The following is a 19209-nucleotide window of genomic DNA, read 5'->3' on the forward strand; positions in this document are numbered from 1 at the left end:
GCTCCAGTGTTACCAGAACGATATAAAAAGTATGCATAAATAAAATACTGAGACAGCTATTTATGTTTTATTTATTTTTTGTTCAACTGTAATGTAAATAAACAAATGTTTACCAATAGGTAATAGTCTTTGTTTATATTTTTTTAAACAAATGAATAATCTTACATCAAAATATACGGTCCTGGAAAATTCCAAAATACATCAGTCTGTATGCATGTAAAAACAGCTGTTTACCAGTAGCAAGTTGGCAGCCGCTCGCTGGATTCTAATTTTAAAAACACAAAGCAATTAAACAAATGCAATTTACTAATTAAATCATCACAAAATGCAAGAGTTTTCCGCCAAACGCGATGCACTATTCGCATGTCTCGATGATGCCAGCAAAGAGCTGAGGGGCACGGGCCTGGATCAGAGCAAGGCCAAACCGTATTCTGTCAACGCTCTCGACCGGGGAAGTAAATCCGGAAACGCATCCGGGCCCGGACAGGTGATGAACTACCGTCACGGACGCAGCATTGAGGCAGGCCTCGAGCCGTCGGACAGCAGTTTGCGACGAATGCGGGGTAAGGAGAGCATTTTCAAGAAGCCCGAGCTGCCCATCGGACGGTGTTTGAAGCCCCGAAAGACACCAGATTACCAGGTGAGAGAAATGCCCTGTCCTTACAAGAACCCTCTTAAAGTATCTTGGACTTACCGACAGATAAATCCCCACAAGTGGAAGAAGTACTCCCTTGCCGACGTCGATATATCCGATCAGAGTAACTCCGCTGCCGCCTTGTCTTTCCTCCGGGAAATGGACGCCCAGCGGGATGCTGAGGAAGCTGACGACGATTCCATGAATGCCGGCGGCAAGATCGAATTCAAGAAGACCAGCAAACTCAATCGCAATCTCAAGAAGCTGCAGGCGGAGGAAGTGAACGATGTGGAGGTGGACAAGCCCCAGTTAAGAGGCTCCAAACTGGTGATGCCCGAGTATGTCATAGGCCAAAAGGCGCAGAAACAAAAGAAATCAAAGCCGAAGTCGAACCAAAGTCGTGCCGCGGGAAAACTTCAGCTTTCCCACTTGGCTGAGGAGGACGAACAGGATGAATAGGCTACGATTTATAGGCGTACTTTTGATATAATCGTAATAGGTAGTTGTCCTTTACATTTTAAGAGTGTAATTAGAACTCAAGCTTATTAAACATTAAGCTTTTGTCTAAAAATGCAGTGATTTATTCATTCTTTAAGTATACAAATCGTTTCTAAAATCAGACAAAAATGTAATACATTTTACTTAATATTTTTAAATATTCCATCTCTGTATAATGGAAATGGTTGCTTGTGACAATTATTACTTAAATGGACATAATTTTCCTACCCCAGGAAAATTGGGAAGAGTATTGTCTCAGAGTATAAAATAGAATACAAAACATATATAGCACGCGGCACAAAACACATATTCTAAAGGACATACATAAATGCGACGACGATACGTAACGAACATAATACGGTTGTGAAATGCAAATAGTCAGTCGGCCGGGGAATGCTTTCAATATGGGCAGTGGCTACCGCGGCTACTCTTTGTAGAAGCCAGGATTGAAGTAGAGTTTTTTGTTGAAGCCAAGATTTTCGAAGGCACCCGTCTGCATGGATCCCTTGAGGGTGCGCATGGTGCCCACCGAGGCGTTTGTCTTCTTCAGGATGTCCTCGAAGTGCGTGTCGTGGGCGTGCTTGGCCAGCATGTCGCACAACGTCTGGATGTACCAGCTGCCAGTCTCGGGATCCCTGTGGGTCACATACCCGGGCGTATTTGCATGGCACACCAGCGTGTCCGAGAGGGTTGGCACTTTCGCACGGGATACACCCTCCGTTTCAACTTCACGCTCCTGCGGCTGCACCACAACTGATGATGGCACCATGGAATCAAACTGATTATTCGGCTGTCCCTTATCCTCCTGCTCGCCGCGACACGACGGAAAAATAAGCACCTTTGGCTTGTCCACCAAATACGGACTGACATTGGCCTGGAAGTGGCTCTTGATGATGTGCGTATCCGCCACGGATCCATCGCGAAACTCCACCTTATCGATCTCTTTAACGCGATTGCCGTGCGTCATCAGCACCATCACGAAACACTCTGTGTTCTTGGCGTACGTCGAGGACGTTACCTGACGGAGCACATTGAAGAACTGCTGCTGGTTCATGTTGTCGTACGCGAAGATAATAAAGCCCATTAGGCGGAAGAGGTGTATCAGTGAGTTGCTGTCCACATGGGCGCCGTTCCGTCTTCGCTCCGGATTCGGGAAGTCAATAATGTTGACCATGAACAACACTCCGCGGTTGTGACGCGACTCCATGGGATATGTGCCAAGCAGTTTGTCTACATGGATCATTGTGGACATTTGTACCTCTCGTGTGCCCTGCACTTCCTCAGTGTGCGGCATCAGTGTTCCCAGCGGATCGCCGAGGGGCTTCTGAAACGGTAGCGGAAACGAGATAAGCATTTGTAAAGCAAACGAAGCTGATAACGTTACAAAAACATATAATACAATACAATAAATACAAAAATCGTTTAAAACGCATTATGTATTAGTCAGTTTTCATCCAAACTGGCAGTGAGTGCATAGGGATATCAAAATGATGGCATCATGTGGTGAAATTCAGGTAACAGGAGTATGGGGAGCCCCAAAACTGGTTTTAGCCCCCATAGAAAACGGGATAGGGGTAAAGCACTTGAAGTTTATGAGATAAGTACTTGTTTTTGCTTTCGTTTTTAGCATGATATGGCCTTGACAGGTGATTCATACACCCGACGCAGGTTAATGACCCTATCCCACTGGAGAAATTAGTGGGATAGGTATTGCTTTTGTTTAACCCAATGTAGGGAAAGGGGTTGCGGGTGCATGCGGAGACACAATCTTTAATAATAAAAATCAAAGAACTTACCTTGCTGACACAGGCTCCTTCCGCCTCCGGCGTTTTGGTGTCCACAATGTCCGCCGACCTGCTGTTGGTCTTGCGCTCGGTGATCGATATGAAGGGCACTCTGGCAGCAGAGTCATCGACGGACGCCAGTAGCTCAGCGGCTTCCACAGAGTTTACGTTTCGCAGGGCAATTATCAGCTGGTTGTATGCGGTGGGACCGCGTTGAATGATCTTGAGAAAGAGCTTACGGTGCTGCTCCAGCCGGACATCCTCCTCGTCCATGTTAAAGCGCTCGCCATTGAGATCCTCTGCATTGCGCAGCATCTGCGTAGAGAGGATGCCCTGGCGAACGCACTCGGGTGCTATGCGGCTGTAGTCGGTTAACTTTACCAGCGGATCGAGGTTGCTGCGGATGTGGTCGCGGTGCTTCTTCAGCATTCCAATCTCGCGTTCGGGTGGCTGCATTCCGGAGCTGTTTTTTTTCGTGTTTTATGGCTTAGTTGCACTTATTTGTAAGTCGAAGGACAGCGGCAGTGTTCAATCTCCAATTGGCAGTGATATTGGCAATGAGTCACTTCAAGGTTTTTCCGTGACTGGCTTTGGCACTCGGTTTGCGTCTTTGTCTCCTCTCAGGCTTTGTTTTCGTTGTCGTTTGTGCTGGTGGAGCAACAGGCAATTGCGCGGGGGCAGCACTGGCAGTGTCCTTATTTTTTCAAAAGCAAATTAAGTATGTATTGCACCAGGATATTATTGCACAAGGATTTTATGGATAAGATTTCTTTTGAAACAAAAGGATCAGTGCTAATGCGCGCTCTTTCTCTCTCGTTTGCAGCCGTTCGTTTGTAAGTGCGGATCAGTGTGACCGTTGCGCTACCACGAAACAAAACCTTCTACACATCGGCCAAAAAATACCGCCGGCAAGATAAGAAATACTAGAACCTCAATGCGAATTCCTAGAAAAGGAAAGTTGGCAGCTCCACTGCCACAGCTGATATTATTTTGAATTAAGAATTCCGGAAAACCAAAACTTAAAAATGGAGAACAGCGAAATTAACCAGGAAACTGATAAACCAGTAGTAAAAAATACCCCGAATACTGGTATTCTTAAAAGAGATCAAAAGATGCGCTTAGAAAGGTACTTGCACAGGCACGGCTTCTCACAGCAAAACCTTCTTGCAGTCTCCAAATTCCGTGACCAAGACCACACGAAGGAAACGCTCGGTGAGTATCAAAAATATTAAAATAATTACTTTAGCAATATAATTAACACCTATTCCATCCAGCCTACGTGTCTAGTATGTACGATTGGGCTAGGGAAAGAGTCGCCGACTGCGACTCCGTGAGTCTGAACAACATTACCCAGTGGCTGGAGCTGATGAGCAATGCCGATCTTTCCAATCGTTGCGAATTCGAGGCGGCGGCTGTTATGAATTCCATAGTGATGAATGAGAAGAAGCCACCGCCACATGAACTAAATGACATTGACTTGAAGTAAGTATCCATTGAACTTTGAAATTGTTGAAACCCATCACCTTACTATTTCAGTGAGGCCTACACATTTCTGGAAAATGCGCTACTTGGCCAGCCCCAAAAGAAGCTAACTGAAGCTACCAAGGCGTTTATTTCAAGAGAAATTGAAGTTAGTTATCCTCATTGATTTTCTCTACAGAGTTCATTCAGTTTTAAAGTGAATCCCCCACACAGATCCTTATAGATGAGGCTAACACCGACGAATCGGATGATGTGGCGCGAAGCATGGGGCAAAGCCTGTACCACGAGCAGGAATACGACTATGTCGCGCAGCCGAACAAGGCTAGCCTAGATCCCCTGTTCCTGGACGAAAGAGAATAATTATAGACCGCTTAATCATTTCCACACATTTATTAAACATTTAAATTCAATTTTTGTTTTTATATACGTACATTGTCACATTTGCATTTGCACTTTGTCGCTCCATTATCAATCGTTTCCTCGCTCTATACATAAGTATTACTATGCCGAATGATGCCCCGAACCTTTGTACGTATTAGTTAATATTCGATAATTACACTCATAATTAAGTACTTGACTATAAACAGCTTTAGCACATTTAAAATCTAGAATTCCTTTAGTTATACACGATTACTTCAAGTAGGTGTAAGTACACGAGTATAAGAAAAAGTTAAGGTTAGGGTTCCTTGGCCTTGGATTCTCTCAATTGCATAACATTTATTGTGCATGATTGTTTTCAATGGTTGCTTGTCGCCAATTAGCGTTGCATAGACTAGAGTATAGAGATTTGGTAGTTTAGTTTTTGTTTTGCTTTGACTAGCTTTGTTTTAAACTTTAAGAGGCATAAAAACAGTGGAGTGCTGCTTGACTCTCATAGCATCACAATAGAATCACAAGAGACAGAGTTGGCTACGTTTTGCATTTGCATTTTTAATTTCATTTCAGGTTCTAGGATGTCACACACTTACGATAAGATAACCGAAGATGATTTCACATACATACGTTCAAAGTTACATATACAAATTCGAATACAAATATAATACCCTTTAATATTAACCATAGTGTTCTCGTTAATCAATCAAATGCAATTCAATAATGTACATAATATAACTCTTAAATGTTCAGTCCAGTTTGAGCTTTTGGTTTTCCCCTTCTTGGTTTCTTTTTTAGCTTGTGTGATTAATTAATTAAAATTAAGTAAATCTAATTATTTATACATACGATTAAACGCTAGTAAACCATACCGATATGCCTGGTCTAAGCTCCCGAAAATGTCATCGAAACGAGCTTTAACAACTAAAACTAAAACTAAGACTAGGACTCAACACAATGCAAAAGCAGATTCGGGTGCATGGCAAGGATATGCTGGAGTTTCGGAATCATTAGATCGTGGCATAAACCAAATGCAGATCCCGCAGGATCGAACGAACACAACGAAGACGACAAAACAAACGCAACAGCAACGAATAATTCATATAATTGGTAAATTATTGTGTATTAGCAAAGAGTGTTGTGTCGGTAGAATTTTGATTGTCCCGTTTCCGTGTCGTGTTATTCAGAGCATAGATCATTCGTGTGTATATATATAAAGTAGGTTTCAGCGTGTCCTAGGTAGAGTTCGCCTTGCTTTCTTCTTGTATACATATATATAAATTCATATTTGGTTTCTATTTTCCGCTAAAACATACCACACAACAATGATAATCGCTTAATAGCCGCTTTTGTAATGAATACGTCGAAGACTTCTCCACTATATAGGTAGTTTCATGAGTTTACCAACTACCACACATCTATACAAATTGACTATAAATCTGAGAGATTGAGTTGTTGCCTCCATTAATTGTTCGGGACTTGTATCTGTTTCAGGATTCGTGTATTCACCTTAGTAGTAGTTTTGGGTATAGTTTTCTGGTCGGTTCGGCATATTCCGCTTGATCAGGAGTACGTAAAAGTGTAAGTATATAGGAATGGATTGGATGATGAGGCGGGGGCAGGCTGGAACTCTCGATCGATAAAAAATATCCTTTCATATTTGTGGTTATTTATGTATATTCATTTTGATTGCGTCTGCCGTAAAGCTCTGGGATAAATTTGATTCTCTTGATGCCTAGGTACGTCGTACAGTAGGTACTCGATTTCGATTGTAGTTAATTGCATATTCATATTTTGAGGTATGTGCTAGAGATATGATATATGTATGTATGCTGGGAAAAGTAAACTTTGTCGCACAAATTCCGATGATTCCTTTGAGTGTGGTGATGATTTATGATATGATTTCATTAAGAATATGCATTAAATAATTAGTAAAATATCAGTATGCTATATGTGAGGAATATTCGATATGTGGGCCTAGCGTAAACATTTATAATAAATTAATGTATTAGTTAGGGTCTTCTATGAATTGATTGCATTTTGCATAGTGTCCTTTGTGGTTCCTTTGGGATTGTGTTTGGGTGTGGGTGTGTGTGTTTGACACTTTTCTCTTGTGGTTAAATTACATTAAGTTTGCGGATTACCTTTGTTGTTTTGGTCACATCGAATTGGATTGGCTAACAACATTTAGATTGGTTTTAAGCTTGCTCTTGGTACACTTTTGTCATAATATATGTCATAATTATATAACTCTAATATATTTATATATTTGTTAGTTGATTACTGGTGTTTCATAAATGGACCGAAATTGCATTGAAAAGTAATTGGATTCTTTTGAATGTTTTTATTTCTGTATTTTTTTGCGATCTTAGTTACGTCCGGAGAATAGTTGATACTGTAATAGAGTTGTTGCAAGATCATAATTAGGCCATCAATCTGGTTGATTTCAAACGGTTTGTCAAAATACATAGAGATCTAGTATTGGTAGTATTGTTACAATAAAAAGGTATAGCTAGCTACTGTTACGGAATTGCTGCAGTATTACTCGTTTATTACGTATATTACGGGGGGTTATGAATACGGGAAAATATACACCAAATATTTGGGGACAGGAGGAGAGTACGGGGGGGCAGGGCACACACACAGTACAGTTTTATTATAAAGATAATCAATATATTAGCAAAAAGTATTACAGACATCGACATCGGTTAGCGGTTAGCGGTTATCGGTTATCGGGAGGGTTCGGTAATCATGCATCGATTGTCGGGACCTGCTTCCTGTTTCCGGTGATACATCTGGGGGGATCTGGTGACTGTTTCTTTAGGTTTTCTGGATTGAATGCAAACTACGAACATCTATCTAGGGTTAACTTACGGCTAGGTGTACGTGTCTGTGTAAGAATCGGATCGAATCGGATGGGACTTCCGCCGGATGTGAGTGACTACAAAACTACTACTAAGGTACAATTGTGGATGAGTGTCGGTATTATCGGAATGGAGGGGGCATTACTTCCGGGGACACCCCGCCTCCGGGCGTGGCGACTTACGGTTCAGCAGAGTTAAGCCTGTCTTAGGTAGCGGTAGTTACTCTTTTCGATCTCACCTAGTTGGCATTATGTATATGTAATTCTTAAAGACTTGTCGCACAATCTACGCACATTTGAAATGCGAGAACCTTTGAACTCTTAAGGCACATTTTGAAGTGTAATAATAATAATAATTATAATCATATATGTAGGTACGACTTACAGTACAGCGAAAGCAAATGGAAATAATAAAATGCACAAGCGGACTAAGGGTTAAGGGGTTAGGGGATCAATTGGTTATGGGGTTCACGGGGTCAAATTTCAAAGCAACACTGATTGTGCAAAAGCCAAGTATACATTTAACATTTACAATAAATTCGCAATGACTTAATCGTAGTAGAGTAAAAAATACAAAGTACAAATGCATATCAACATCTGGTAAGTCGGTAAACAGATTCATATAGTTCAGATTCAGATCGATATATGATATAGTGGGTATGCAAGATAGCGGGTAGCAGCCTTCTGAAGCCTTCAGTGTCAGTCAATCAATCAAGTTTACACATATATGTATGTATATATTGTACAATATCTCCGCGATCAGCAGTTTAATTCGATTTGTTCGCAGCTCGAGTTTTCTCTCATTTCCATATATATTTCTCAATTATCGGTTGTTGTTCTTGTTGTATTTCCAAAATATTTATATAGTGCAGTTCAGATGGGCAGAAAGTAAAATGGCAAGTCAAGTAGTACAGAGACATTCAAAACGTCAATTCCAATACACTTAGGAACACCACAATTATATTGTACAGCTGCGAGAAAGTTTGATAAATCATTTGTTTTGCGGGATTAAATTAAAAATTGCAGGCACAGAATTAGCATGCATTTCAAAGGAGGTGGTTTCTTATTTCTTTTCTTTTCAGTTTCCTAGTTTTTTTCAGTTTAGGTATCAAGTTTCACCTTTGATTCAGCAGCGATTTATGGAGTCTGATATAAGATTTAAAGGTCTAGCCTGTCAGTTTTATTTAATTTCATGCATTGAAGGACCTTCTTCTTTTAGATTTATATTTGTTTCTATTTAATTATAGTATCTTTAAATAAAATATTTCATATTTAAGTATAAATGTTGAAGATTTGATAGTAGATCGGACAAATTGAGAACAAACTGCTTCAATAGCTTTCAGAACTTTAACTTTCAAACATGAAAAATTGCAAGCCAAGAAACCATGCATGAAATTAGAGATTAAAATTAAAAAAATTATGTATAAATTAATACAAAACTTCTATCAAATATAGTACCTGGATTACAGCAATATACAGGAACTTAATGGCATTAACTTAACGTATACGTTACTAACTTTAGATTGCCTATCTCATATTTCGTTTGGCAAACATTAATCCAACATTAATCCGATAAATTCATGGTGCAGGTGCTTAAGCTAAACTAACTGGTAATGTGTGGGCTTTAACAATAATACCACTGTCACGGTCGTCAAAAAAGGCGACGGGATTTACGAATTCGGGTACGGTGCCAAGGATAAAGGATTCACGTTCCGCACATAAACACTACGCTAATACACACACACACACACACATGCAGCGGTGGCCATAGTGTCTGTGTGTGGTCGGGATATAGGGGGATCTCTCAATTTGATTTTCCAATCACTAATCGAATTCGATTCAATTGTTCACGCGTTCGATTTTCCGTGAGAGAGATAAAGAGGACCGTAGGAGTGACAACAACTAAGATAATCAACAGTGTCAATTAATATCAATAATAATAAATGTAAATAGCAGTTAGTTAAGTAAGTATCCAATTGGGCTATGTGGCGGATAACTCGTCATGATTTTTCAGATATTTGGTATATTGGTATTTCAACATTAACACTTATGGTACATACAAATATAGAGGACTTGAATAAATTCGCCAAAAAAACAACAGTTGTATTCGTTCTATTAGTATGCATATAAATATTAGTTTGATAATTGGTTTTTATGTTTACTCTTTAGCATCGACCGTAAGTAAGTAAGTAAGTAAGTAAGTATAACTAGGCTATAGTATATAGGTCTCACATAGGTACATTCATATACATAAGTTGATTCATTCCTTGATTGTTTTCTTTGCTACATTTTACCCTCTGCCCCGCTTGCATATACAACACATGATTCAGATTTCAGATTCCTTTTGCACTCGAATCTCTGCGATTCGATTCGATTCGATTTGATTAGCATTTGATTCGTTCTTGATTCGTTTCGATTCGATCTTTGGTTTTCAGTATTCAATTCCGTGGCGGATTGAGATTGAGATTCATGCTCCGCAGCTTGGCCTTTAACCGCACATTGTTGAGGCTCTGCTGGTAATTGAGGCCATAATTATAGCCGTAATTGTAGCCATAGCCGGAACCCGATCCGGAACCGAGTCCGGAATTTAGGCCGGAACTGTACTGGCTGGTGCTGGCTGAACCGTAGCCATATCTGCCGGAATCGGCGTTGGCCGGAGCCTCGCCGATTTCGTTCAGATCGTACTATTGACTGAATGTGATATTGAGTGACGGACACTTTCGGACGTTGCTGTTGCTATTGCTGTTCCGCGTACCGTTGACCCGCAACAGCGGCACCGGACTCACGGTGCCGGATACGGAAGTTAATTGTCTTACCATGCCGGATCCCAGCTGCTGCAATAGGCCCGATCCGGAGCCGAGTGGACCCGATGAGAGGACCGTGGACTGGCGGCGCGATCTAATGCTCTGCATGCTGGACGACAGCAGAAAGGGGACGCTGCTCGAGGTGTTCGGCATGGAGCCACCCTGTTTTTGGGAGTACAATAAAGGAGATTTCTTTGGAAGATTAGTCAAGGCTTGTCGTGACTGAGGAGAGGGATCTGTACGAGTATATCGGGCGGATGCGATCGGGAGCGAGGCATACTCTTAAATATAGATATATATATTTATCTGTGCTATGTACATTGTCTGCGATGTGCATGTGTGTGTGTGTATGTGGTGTTGGTTGAACCCAAGGCTTACCGGTACATATACGTAAGCTGATTGTGCTACAAACGAACAAACCAACAACGAAACCAACAAACAATCAAACAAAGCAACAAACCAACCAGCAAACAAACAAACAATGAAACCAAATCACTCAAACTCGAAATGAATCAATCAATCAGAAGACAGGAGAACAGGAGACGGATCCAAAACATTGATACAAATAGAGGGAAACTGAATGGAGAACATATACACGGTTGTTCAACCGAATGGGAACATATAAATATTTATTTATATATATGGATATATGGTATGTACAGATGAGGCCGAGTACACATGAGTATTTATGCATATATATATACATATATTCCAAATCAAATTTCGCAATACGGGGCGCGGGCGGAGAGCAAATGAAATGAAATTACATTAACATAAAATTTAATATCAGCATACGGCGTGAGGTGGTGGGCGTTGTGACGGTGTGTGGGTGTGTTTGCTGGAGTGTGTGTGTCTAGACCTTAAATAGTGGAGAGGCAGAGGAATAAAAAGGGAGAGGGTGGAGTGAGCCGAGAAAGAGTTGAGAAGAGACTGAAAAAGAAAATTAAATGGGAGAGAGAGAAAATTCTGAAATTATGAAACGTGTACTCACGATCATGCTCCGTGCAAGCTGCGAATTTTTTGTTATTTTATTTTATACGTATAATCGATTTTTGTTTCAATTATTATTATTTTTTTTGTTCGTACATGAAATGAAGAACGGAAATACACACATGAAAGAGACGCATATGTAGTGTTTTTTTGTGCTCGTCTGGGCTGAATAAGGAAGCAGCCCAAGTTAACATGAATCCACAACGCGCTGCTGTTCAAAAATTCAACAACAACGAACCAGCGAAAATATACACAAAATTCTGGCTTCCGTTTAGATATATATATATATGTTATAGAGATTTTCTTGTTAGCCATTCAAATAGTACATATATATTGTAGTTAGTGTCCATGTTCCATGTGTGTGTGGCATTTGGTTTTTCATTGGTTTTTGTTTTTTTCATACGAACGCAACTTAAACAGAGTTAAATGGAAACGAAATCAAATTAACACTGAGCACGATCAGGACATTTAATGAAGAAGTAGTCAGGTATAGTATAGTATAGTATATAGTATATAGTATAGTAAAATAAAACTTAATAGATGTATCATTTGTATTGGTCTCTAAGTCGATTTATGAGTGTAATTTCAATTATTTATGGACTTTTGTTGCGAGCCTTTAATCTATATCGTTCATCTTTGTCTTTTTTTCCTTAAAGATACTTCTCCTAGCGAAGCCCCAAAAAGTGTGCTATGAATTTGATTGATTTTCTCCTCCGTCAATTTGATTATTTCGCAGAAAAGTCTCCCTCCCATTCATCAAATTTACATCAGGCAACTTCATTATTGCAATACTCTGGGCCGCTTGAAAGCACTTTGTATATACACTTAGTAGAAATCATAATAAGATACGTAGGTAGGTGAGGAAAATAATGTGAAACACCGAAAAAGACAACGAAAAGGGAATAGAGTCGACGACTGCATTATATATACACCATACTGGATATTAGCATGAGCTTAGCATGAGCTATTCCACCCAAAGGTCCCCAGAGACAGAGAAAGAGAAAGGCAGACAGAGAACGGAAGTACAGGCAGACACAGTTGAAGAACAGGACTCTTGAAACTGAATGGGAGCCACACGGAAAACAATAAGCTCAAAAAACGAGTTAAAAACAGAGATGAATACATGTACAGGAACAGCAGCAAATGCACAAAACATATCGGAAATGGAAATGAAAATGAAAACAAACAAATAAATAAATTAAATAAAATATATATACTTGTTGCAACAGGTTTTCCATCCAAAAAAACAGCACAAGAACGTATACGAGTACGAGTACGAGAGATTTAGGCGCAAGTCAAATTCATATTCATATTCAAACGCAGTTGCAGTTGCAGTCTCAAAATACGAGTACATTTCGAATAAAAAGGCCAGCGAGCGGCGAGTGCGAGCGAGCGAGCAATAGAAACGAAAACGGAAACGCATCGCCCAGCTTCCGTTCGCCATTTTGATTAGCAGTCGGCCATTGTTCGAGTGAGTTCGTGTGTGTTGGTAGTGGGCTTAGAACAGGACAGAGAGGTTAGCTTCGAGTGCTTTTGGAGACGACAACGACAATGAACAATGAAACAACGACAATGTTAACAACTTGACAAGACAAAAGTCCAAATTCGATGCTGGCTTTAAGTGCTGCCGACAACTCGCACAAGAATGTCAAATGGATCCGTAAAAATAGGCCCAACCATGTGTGTGAAATAGTCTTATACCCTTGGCAAAGCGGTTTTAAAATTAAGTGTCCATATTTAGACTATTAATTATAATTTAAGGTGAAAATATTCCTCTTTTAGGGAGTTTGAGTGATATAATATTTTTTATTTCCTTGTTAATTTATTTTTCAATAAATCTCCTGATATTTTTGTTTAATATCTTATTATCTAATATTGTTCAACTATCATAAAAATTGAATTTTACGCCACCAAGGGTATAGTATCTTCGACTTGGTCGAAGTGTCAAGTGTTGTTCTGTAATTCGACATTCGCATGACTGAGATTGCTTTGTTTTTTAGACTTACAACATAGACCGAAGTGGAGGGCACCGATAGACTCGATCCAGAGCTACCGCGGGCACCGTACTATAGTTTATTTTTTTGTTTTTTTTTTTTTTTGGGAAAAGAGACATAATTTGTGGAGATCGATAGATCCCGAGGCGACGACAACGTGATTTGTGTTTATTTGAAATATATTATACATATATATATTTTTCGTTATTGTCAAGTTTATATGTATTGTAGGTGATCGTGGTAGATCGGGGGAGATAAGATATAAGAGAGCGTGTGTTAGAGCATTTCTGTGGTTAGTATGTAGACTTTGCTGCGGGGTCAGGGGGGAAATGAGCTAATACATAAACGCATTCATAACTGATCAGATCGGAAATCATAATGCTTGAATATACTTGAATAACAAAAGCAACTGAACCCAGAACATAATGTTTCTTTGTTTGCTTTTGTAATGTTCGCTTGAGAACTGTTAACTGTTAACTGAGAACTGTAACTGTTAACTGTGGTAGTAGTAGTAGTAAGTAACTGTAAGAGCTAATCTAGGCGCTATAGCTATTGATGGCTATATATGGATAGTAGTAGTATTTCGGCGGGTTCAAAACACATGGCACATGAGCTGCTGGAGAAGCCAAACCAAGAATACAGCGAGCGAGGCACTCAAATGAAATTTCAATAAAAATCAAATAAGGGCAAGCCTTTTGTGGCCACCGACGGCCAATCGAGTGGCACATCGCGGAAAATAAAGCGAGAATATGTATATATATACATATATGTATATATATTTATATGGGGGCAGGGGGTGAAACCACAACAAACAATGGTGGCCACAAAATAAAAGCCAAACAAAAGCGGGAAAAAAGAACCCAATAAATACAATAAAAATAAACACAAGAGAAATAATAAAAAACGTTAACGTCCAAATTGAAATCGAAACCCAGTGCAGGGCCAGACACAAACAACTTACAGTTGGCGGTGACAAATTGATGGTGGAGCCCCGCCGTTCCTGCGGCCCGATGCTCGAGTGCCTCCTGGTTGGCAGCCCGCTGCCCGGAGTGCCGCCCGGCGAGCTGGCGCACGAGGGCGCTATCCGGATCTTTGGCGTCATCAACGTGTTGTCCGACAGCCGCCGGTTGGGGAACACGTTCCCGACTCTCAGGAAGTTACTGTCCGGCGATGAGGGCGAGCAGCCGAACCACCAGCCGCCCAGCATGCCGGATCCTAGATGCACATAGAGATGAGGAGAGCATATTACTTGGATATATAGTTAGAGTAAGTTATGGTTAAAATATAAAACATGTTTTACAACTATTGAAGGATTTAATTAAGGATTTCACAATTTAAATGATGTAACCCCATTCATTTTTTAGGAAAAATTGGGAAAGTAAGATTTGCAATCTGAGATGGCCAGACAGATTCGCCTGTTAATGCTTATCAAGAATATATATGATTTATAGGGTCGGAAATGGCACTTTCACTGATAAAAATTATATTTTCCTCTGCACTTGAAATTTTTATATATATTATTTGGTATGTCTGCCTCCCTCTGCTGCAGCTCTAGAGATGGCGCTTACGCTCTATCGCTCTCTGTTGCAGCTACAGAGGTAGCTCTTTCCCTCTCGCTCTCTTTCTCTGGTATCATTGATCGGGAAGTATAAATAGAGGTGCTTCGATCGCCGCGATCTCAGTCTGTCCTAGGGGTACCTAGTGTTAACATCGATAGTGATAGTGATAGTGATTACCCTTCGACCTAAACTATATGACGTGGCCAATGCAACACGTCCAGATAAACAGGAAGAGATCTTCGGTGCCATGATAATTCTAATTGAAGTCACCACGATTATAAGTCGATACTGTAAGGAATAACATCTAAAGTGATAGTGAAAGAATAACACTTCGATGAATCCATATCGAAAGATGATACTTAATTAACTCACCAGGAATATAACTCTACATCGGAAGGAATTAATCAATGACGAAAGATGACGTGTCCTCTACTGGGGTAAGTGTTTACTTTGACAATTATATCATTATTATATTTTAAACATTAAGAGATGCTATAGGAGTGATCAGGCCTAGCTCTTAGGAATTGATATGATAATCAATTCAAAATTAAAGTTTTTTATATAACACGGGGATATTCCTTAAAACGTACTCATTTCATCAGTTAATAATTATTTAGAATACTTTACATACAATTTTAAAGCACAAACTATACCAGAAAATGACTTTATTGTAGCCCTTCTGTAATTTGTTTCCTGCGCACGGCCAACATGAAATGCGATTCATCATCAGATACGCGAACATTCCACAGCCCTCGGTTGGGAAGCTAATTAAGTCTAATAATGGTCGCGGTCGAGGCCCAAAAACAGTGTCACGTAGGCGGCATATACATAGCCTCCAGTCGGCGGCGTGACCGCAGTCAGAGCCAAAAACCGACAAATCGGCAACCAGACAGACCGGCAAACCGACAAACAAACGCCGAAACGCAGCCAGCCAGGAATTTGCACGCCTGCGAATACTGTCACTGCCAAGGACATTCGTACATTTTGCGGTTGCGGCTGCTGCACATGACTTGGGACCAAACCCCCCGCCCACCTACAGTTCACCTGTTCTCATTCGGATTCCCATTCAGAGGCAATTTATGCCGAAAGTTATTAACTTGAATGCATGGCAACTGTCAAGGTTGTGCCAGGCCACTCGGTTTTCGCAATTCGATTAAGGTTTTTGGGCAACGCAAGCCGCCTACAAACAACTGGGAACACATATAAAGAAATGAATATATCCTTGAGGTTTCGATAAAGGGAAATTGATTTAATTTGGATATCATATTAATTTGATTCCTTATCCTACGTGGCGTATACGTAATTTCTTATCCAGTCAGATTTCCACTACCAAAATCTCACATCCTGTTGATTCATTAAAGTTCTAAACCCTGCTTTTTGTCATTTGGAAATGTTAGTTCGGATTTCGGTTTCCGGAACCCGCAAAATGATCCTGACCTTGTTTGTTTGTGACTTTTAACTTGCAAAATGCAACGTGGGCAGGTGACAGCAAACAGGTTACAGGCAGCAGGTGAAATAGGTGAGAGGGTAGGTTGGCAGGTGCCAGGTGGTAGCTAAGTCTGACCCCGGCTGTGTTGGCAAATTGTCAGTCCCGGCCGGAGCTGAGCCCCGGGTGAACTGCCTCGTGTCTGCGGGCGATTAGGGCCATCATAATAAATCATCATTAGGGGCGAAAGTTCATTAAGTACAAGCACTGCACACAGCCTGTACATGTTACCATAGCAGATAATGCCCGGCTGCGGGCGGTGCTTTTGATTTTCATGTTGGTTATTATAAAATTATCATTGCCAGGATAATACAATTAAATGTCGGTTACAATGGCCTAATCTGGAGTCCGAGACTGAGACTGAGCCTGAGACCGAGACCGAGCCCACTGATTAGTGGGCAGGACAAATGGGCTTCTGTCACGTTCGATGAATATCAATTCGAAATCACGACGAAATTTCCAATTATACATGCCCACAGGCGGCTACTCAGCCAACCGAGTCACTTAAGGGTCTGGTGGGGTAAGCTCATAAATATATATACATAGGCAGTTTAGCTTGGCTTTGACAGACTTCTTAGGCCCATAATAATGTTTTACACTTCCCGCAGACATTAAACATGAGCAGATATTTACATAAATTTGCATTATTTACTGTTTAAATTGTTAAGGTGTAGAATCTATAAAGTTATTTACTGGAGAAAATCAAGGGACTTAAGTTCTCCCTAGGCAGATTTCATTTACTCAAAAGAAGCTACAAAATACAAGAGCAAAGATATGTAGTGTCTTCCACTCACCGCCAGAGTTCTTGCGGGCCATGTCCTCGGCACTGGACGTCTTGCGTTGATCTATACGCAAGTTGGGTATGTTGAAGGGCGGCGCATTCATGTTGTCCGTGGAGAACTGGTGACGCAGGGTGCGGTGCCTTTCCGGCGAGGCCATCGACAGGTTGTCCAGCTTCAATTTGTTCCGTTGCTGCCGATCGATCGCCTCCAGCATCTGTTGCAGCACCTGTAACAACAATAGCACATGGGAAGTTGCAGCCTGAAATAACTCGGAGTAGACTCCTGCCTCCCACTCACCTCCAGCAGGTAACAATATTGCTCGAAATTGAGTGCCGGATTGACGGTATGCGGTATGAGCAGGGGCAGCACATTGGTGGCCATGGTCTCCACGGTCAGACCGTACGTTTTGTCCACAAACAGTTTATGATAGATGCCTGCGAAAATTTAATTAAGAGAAGCGGAGTTACTTTCAGACAGGAACTAAGGCCAGATTGGAGCTCTTCAGTAAGTGCAAAAGCACCTGGAATTTTTAAATATATCTTAGGAAATGCGCTTATATATATTAATAAGTTTACACCAAATAATTTAGATTAAGATATACAAGATATAGACTTAAGAGAATTTAATCAAACTATAAGTCATAATAACAACCTTAATTGGCGAGTGAGTTTTATTATCCTTAATTATTAAAGCAAACATATCATCAATTTAAAAGACTAAATGAAAATTAGTAAACAGTCCGCAGGCTATTTGTGTTAATCCATGTTTGCCACAAGATAAGCCAGTGTTAAACCTGCATTGTTTGCCACACGCCGTAGGTGAAATTGTGTGCGAACTATGGAACATTAATTAGTTTTCGATAATCGACTGGAAAAACAATGGCGAACTGGCACTGAACTGGAAAGTGGTTGCAACTATGTATGTGCCAAGGGCATTGTCTGTGTGGCTCAACTTACGCACAGTACGCATGATGATATCGGGATCGGGAATCCGTATGTTTGCCAGCAAAGGCAGTACCTCATCCATGACCTATGCCAGAGAAAGGGAGAATGAGAAATGATATATGGGAGATTTCACAGGAGGAGAACGACTCACCTGTGCCCGCTCCATGCGGTCCATTACCCGCTCGATGCACATCAGCACATTCTGAACTATCTTTGGATCTGTAATGTTCTTCTCAAACACCAGTTTCACCTTGGGCAGAACCATGCGCCGGATGGAGAGCTCATCGATGCTATCAAATACATTGGCCACGGCCACGACGGCAGCACTCTAAGATTTTCGTACAGCAAAAATAGTTTATTTATTTTGCCTAATTATACTATAATTATAACTTGTTTTAAAGAATATGTTGTGTTATAAATAATAAGCTTTAGTTCTGTTCAGCAAGGCGATTTTTAATTAAAAAGTTATCTAGGATTATCTAATTTCAATGCTTTAGAAGAAAGCATCTGGTTTAAGAGTCTTATGTTTAAGACCGCAAATACTTTTTCACTTTAAGAATCCTCAGCACCTAATTAATATTTACAAAAAAAAAACTCCAAGAAGTCAGTTATTTCCTAATAAGTTAAAGTCTATTTCATACATTTCTTTTCCTGCCGCAGATGTTCCCATAAAATCATCTAGAAATCTCTCTCTCTTCTTTTAATGAGTGGTTAAATTTTCCATTTTTTATATTTATTGAATTTGAATTTCTCCCACTCCAATGAGTTCAAAATTGTGGAAAGAAAATGTAAATTTCACTTGCTCTGTCACTTTTATACTCTGAGTCAGCGTCTGAGTCGCAGTTAATTAAGAAATTGCTGCTGTAATTACACAATCAGCTCCGTCAACCCATTTCCATTTCCATTCGCATTCGCATTTCCATTTTCCTTCTCCTCAAGCTGACTGTCTGCCAGTCAGCCTGCAAGTCTCCGAGAGTCTGCTATGTCTAAGGTGATTTGCATATCCGAGTGGAGCAC

General features: G+C 40.5%; 4 protein-coding genes across 19 annotated transcripts in view; 2 read left to right on the forward strand and 2 right to left on the reverse strand.

Annotated features, from left to right (window-relative positions):
* Positions 1-65: 65 nt before the first annotated feature.
* On the forward strand, positions 66-1205 carry LOC110190474 (uncharacterized). The gene is made up of 2 exons (XM_020960984.2): positions 66-640; positions 701-1205. The coding sequence occupies exons 1-2, from the start codon at positions 326-328 to the stop codon at positions 1091-1093; spliced, it is 708 nt and encodes a 235-aa protein (XP_020816643.2). The 5' UTR covers positions 66-325; the 3' UTR covers positions 1094-1205.
* Positions 1193-3767, reverse strand: Dronc (Death regulator Nedd2-like caspase). Its single transcript, XM_020960983.2, has 2 exons — positions 2929-3767; positions 1193-2456 (listed from the first exon to the last, which is right to left on the reverse strand). The coding sequence occupies exons 1-2, from the start codon at positions 3370-3372 to the stop codon at positions 1557-1559; spliced, it is 1344 nt and encodes a 447-aa protein (XP_020816642.2). The 5' UTR covers positions 3373-3767; the 3' UTR covers positions 1193-1556.
* A 24-nt stretch (positions 3768-3791) lies between these two features.
* On the forward strand, positions 3792-5641 carry LOC110190507 (uncharacterized). The gene is made up of 4 exons (XM_020961028.2): positions 3792-4128; positions 4191-4398; positions 4453-4546; positions 4612-5641. The coding sequence occupies exons 1-4, from the start codon at positions 3942-3944 to the stop codon at positions 4756-4758; spliced, it is 636 nt and encodes a 211-aa protein (XP_020816687.2). The 5' UTR covers positions 3792-3941; the 3' UTR covers positions 4759-5641.
* Positions 4774-19209, reverse strand: part of bma (SCY1-like protein bma) — a 34192-nt gene continuing 19756 nt past the window's right edge. For 2 of the 16 annotated variants that reach the window (XM_086833202.1, XM_086833199.1), the window contains 8 exons: positions 18344-18520; positions 18205-18277; positions 17546-17682; positions 17261-17474; positions 14383-14636; positions 11429-11446; positions 10450-10599; positions 4774-7165 (listed from right to left, as the gene is read on the reverse strand). In XM_086833202.1, coding sequence (XP_086689328.1) covers positions 7139-7165; positions 10450-10599; positions 11429-11446; positions 14383-14636; positions 17261-17474; positions 17546-17682; positions 18205-18277; positions 18344-18520 — 1050 coding nt within the window. In that variant the 3' untranslated portion in view covers positions 4774-7138. Of the gene's footprint in view, positions 7166-8472; positions 10630-11428; positions 11447-13433; positions 13494-14382; positions 14637-17260; positions 17475-17545; positions 17683-17889; positions 18146-18204; positions 18278-18343; positions 18521-19209 lie in introns of those variants that run through there. The other 14 variants (XM_086833198.1, XM_086833196.1, XM_086833201.1 and 11 more) reach the window with 8 other exon arrangements.

Source organism: Drosophila serrata, unplaced genomic scaffold (genome assembly GCF_035046125.1).
Source record: "Drosophila serrata isolate PLE 108 unplaced genomic scaffold, ASM3504612v1 contig_272, whole genome shotgun sequence".
Taxonomy (NCBI): Eukaryota; Metazoa; Arthropoda; class Insecta; order Diptera; family Drosophilidae; genus Drosophila; species Drosophila serrata.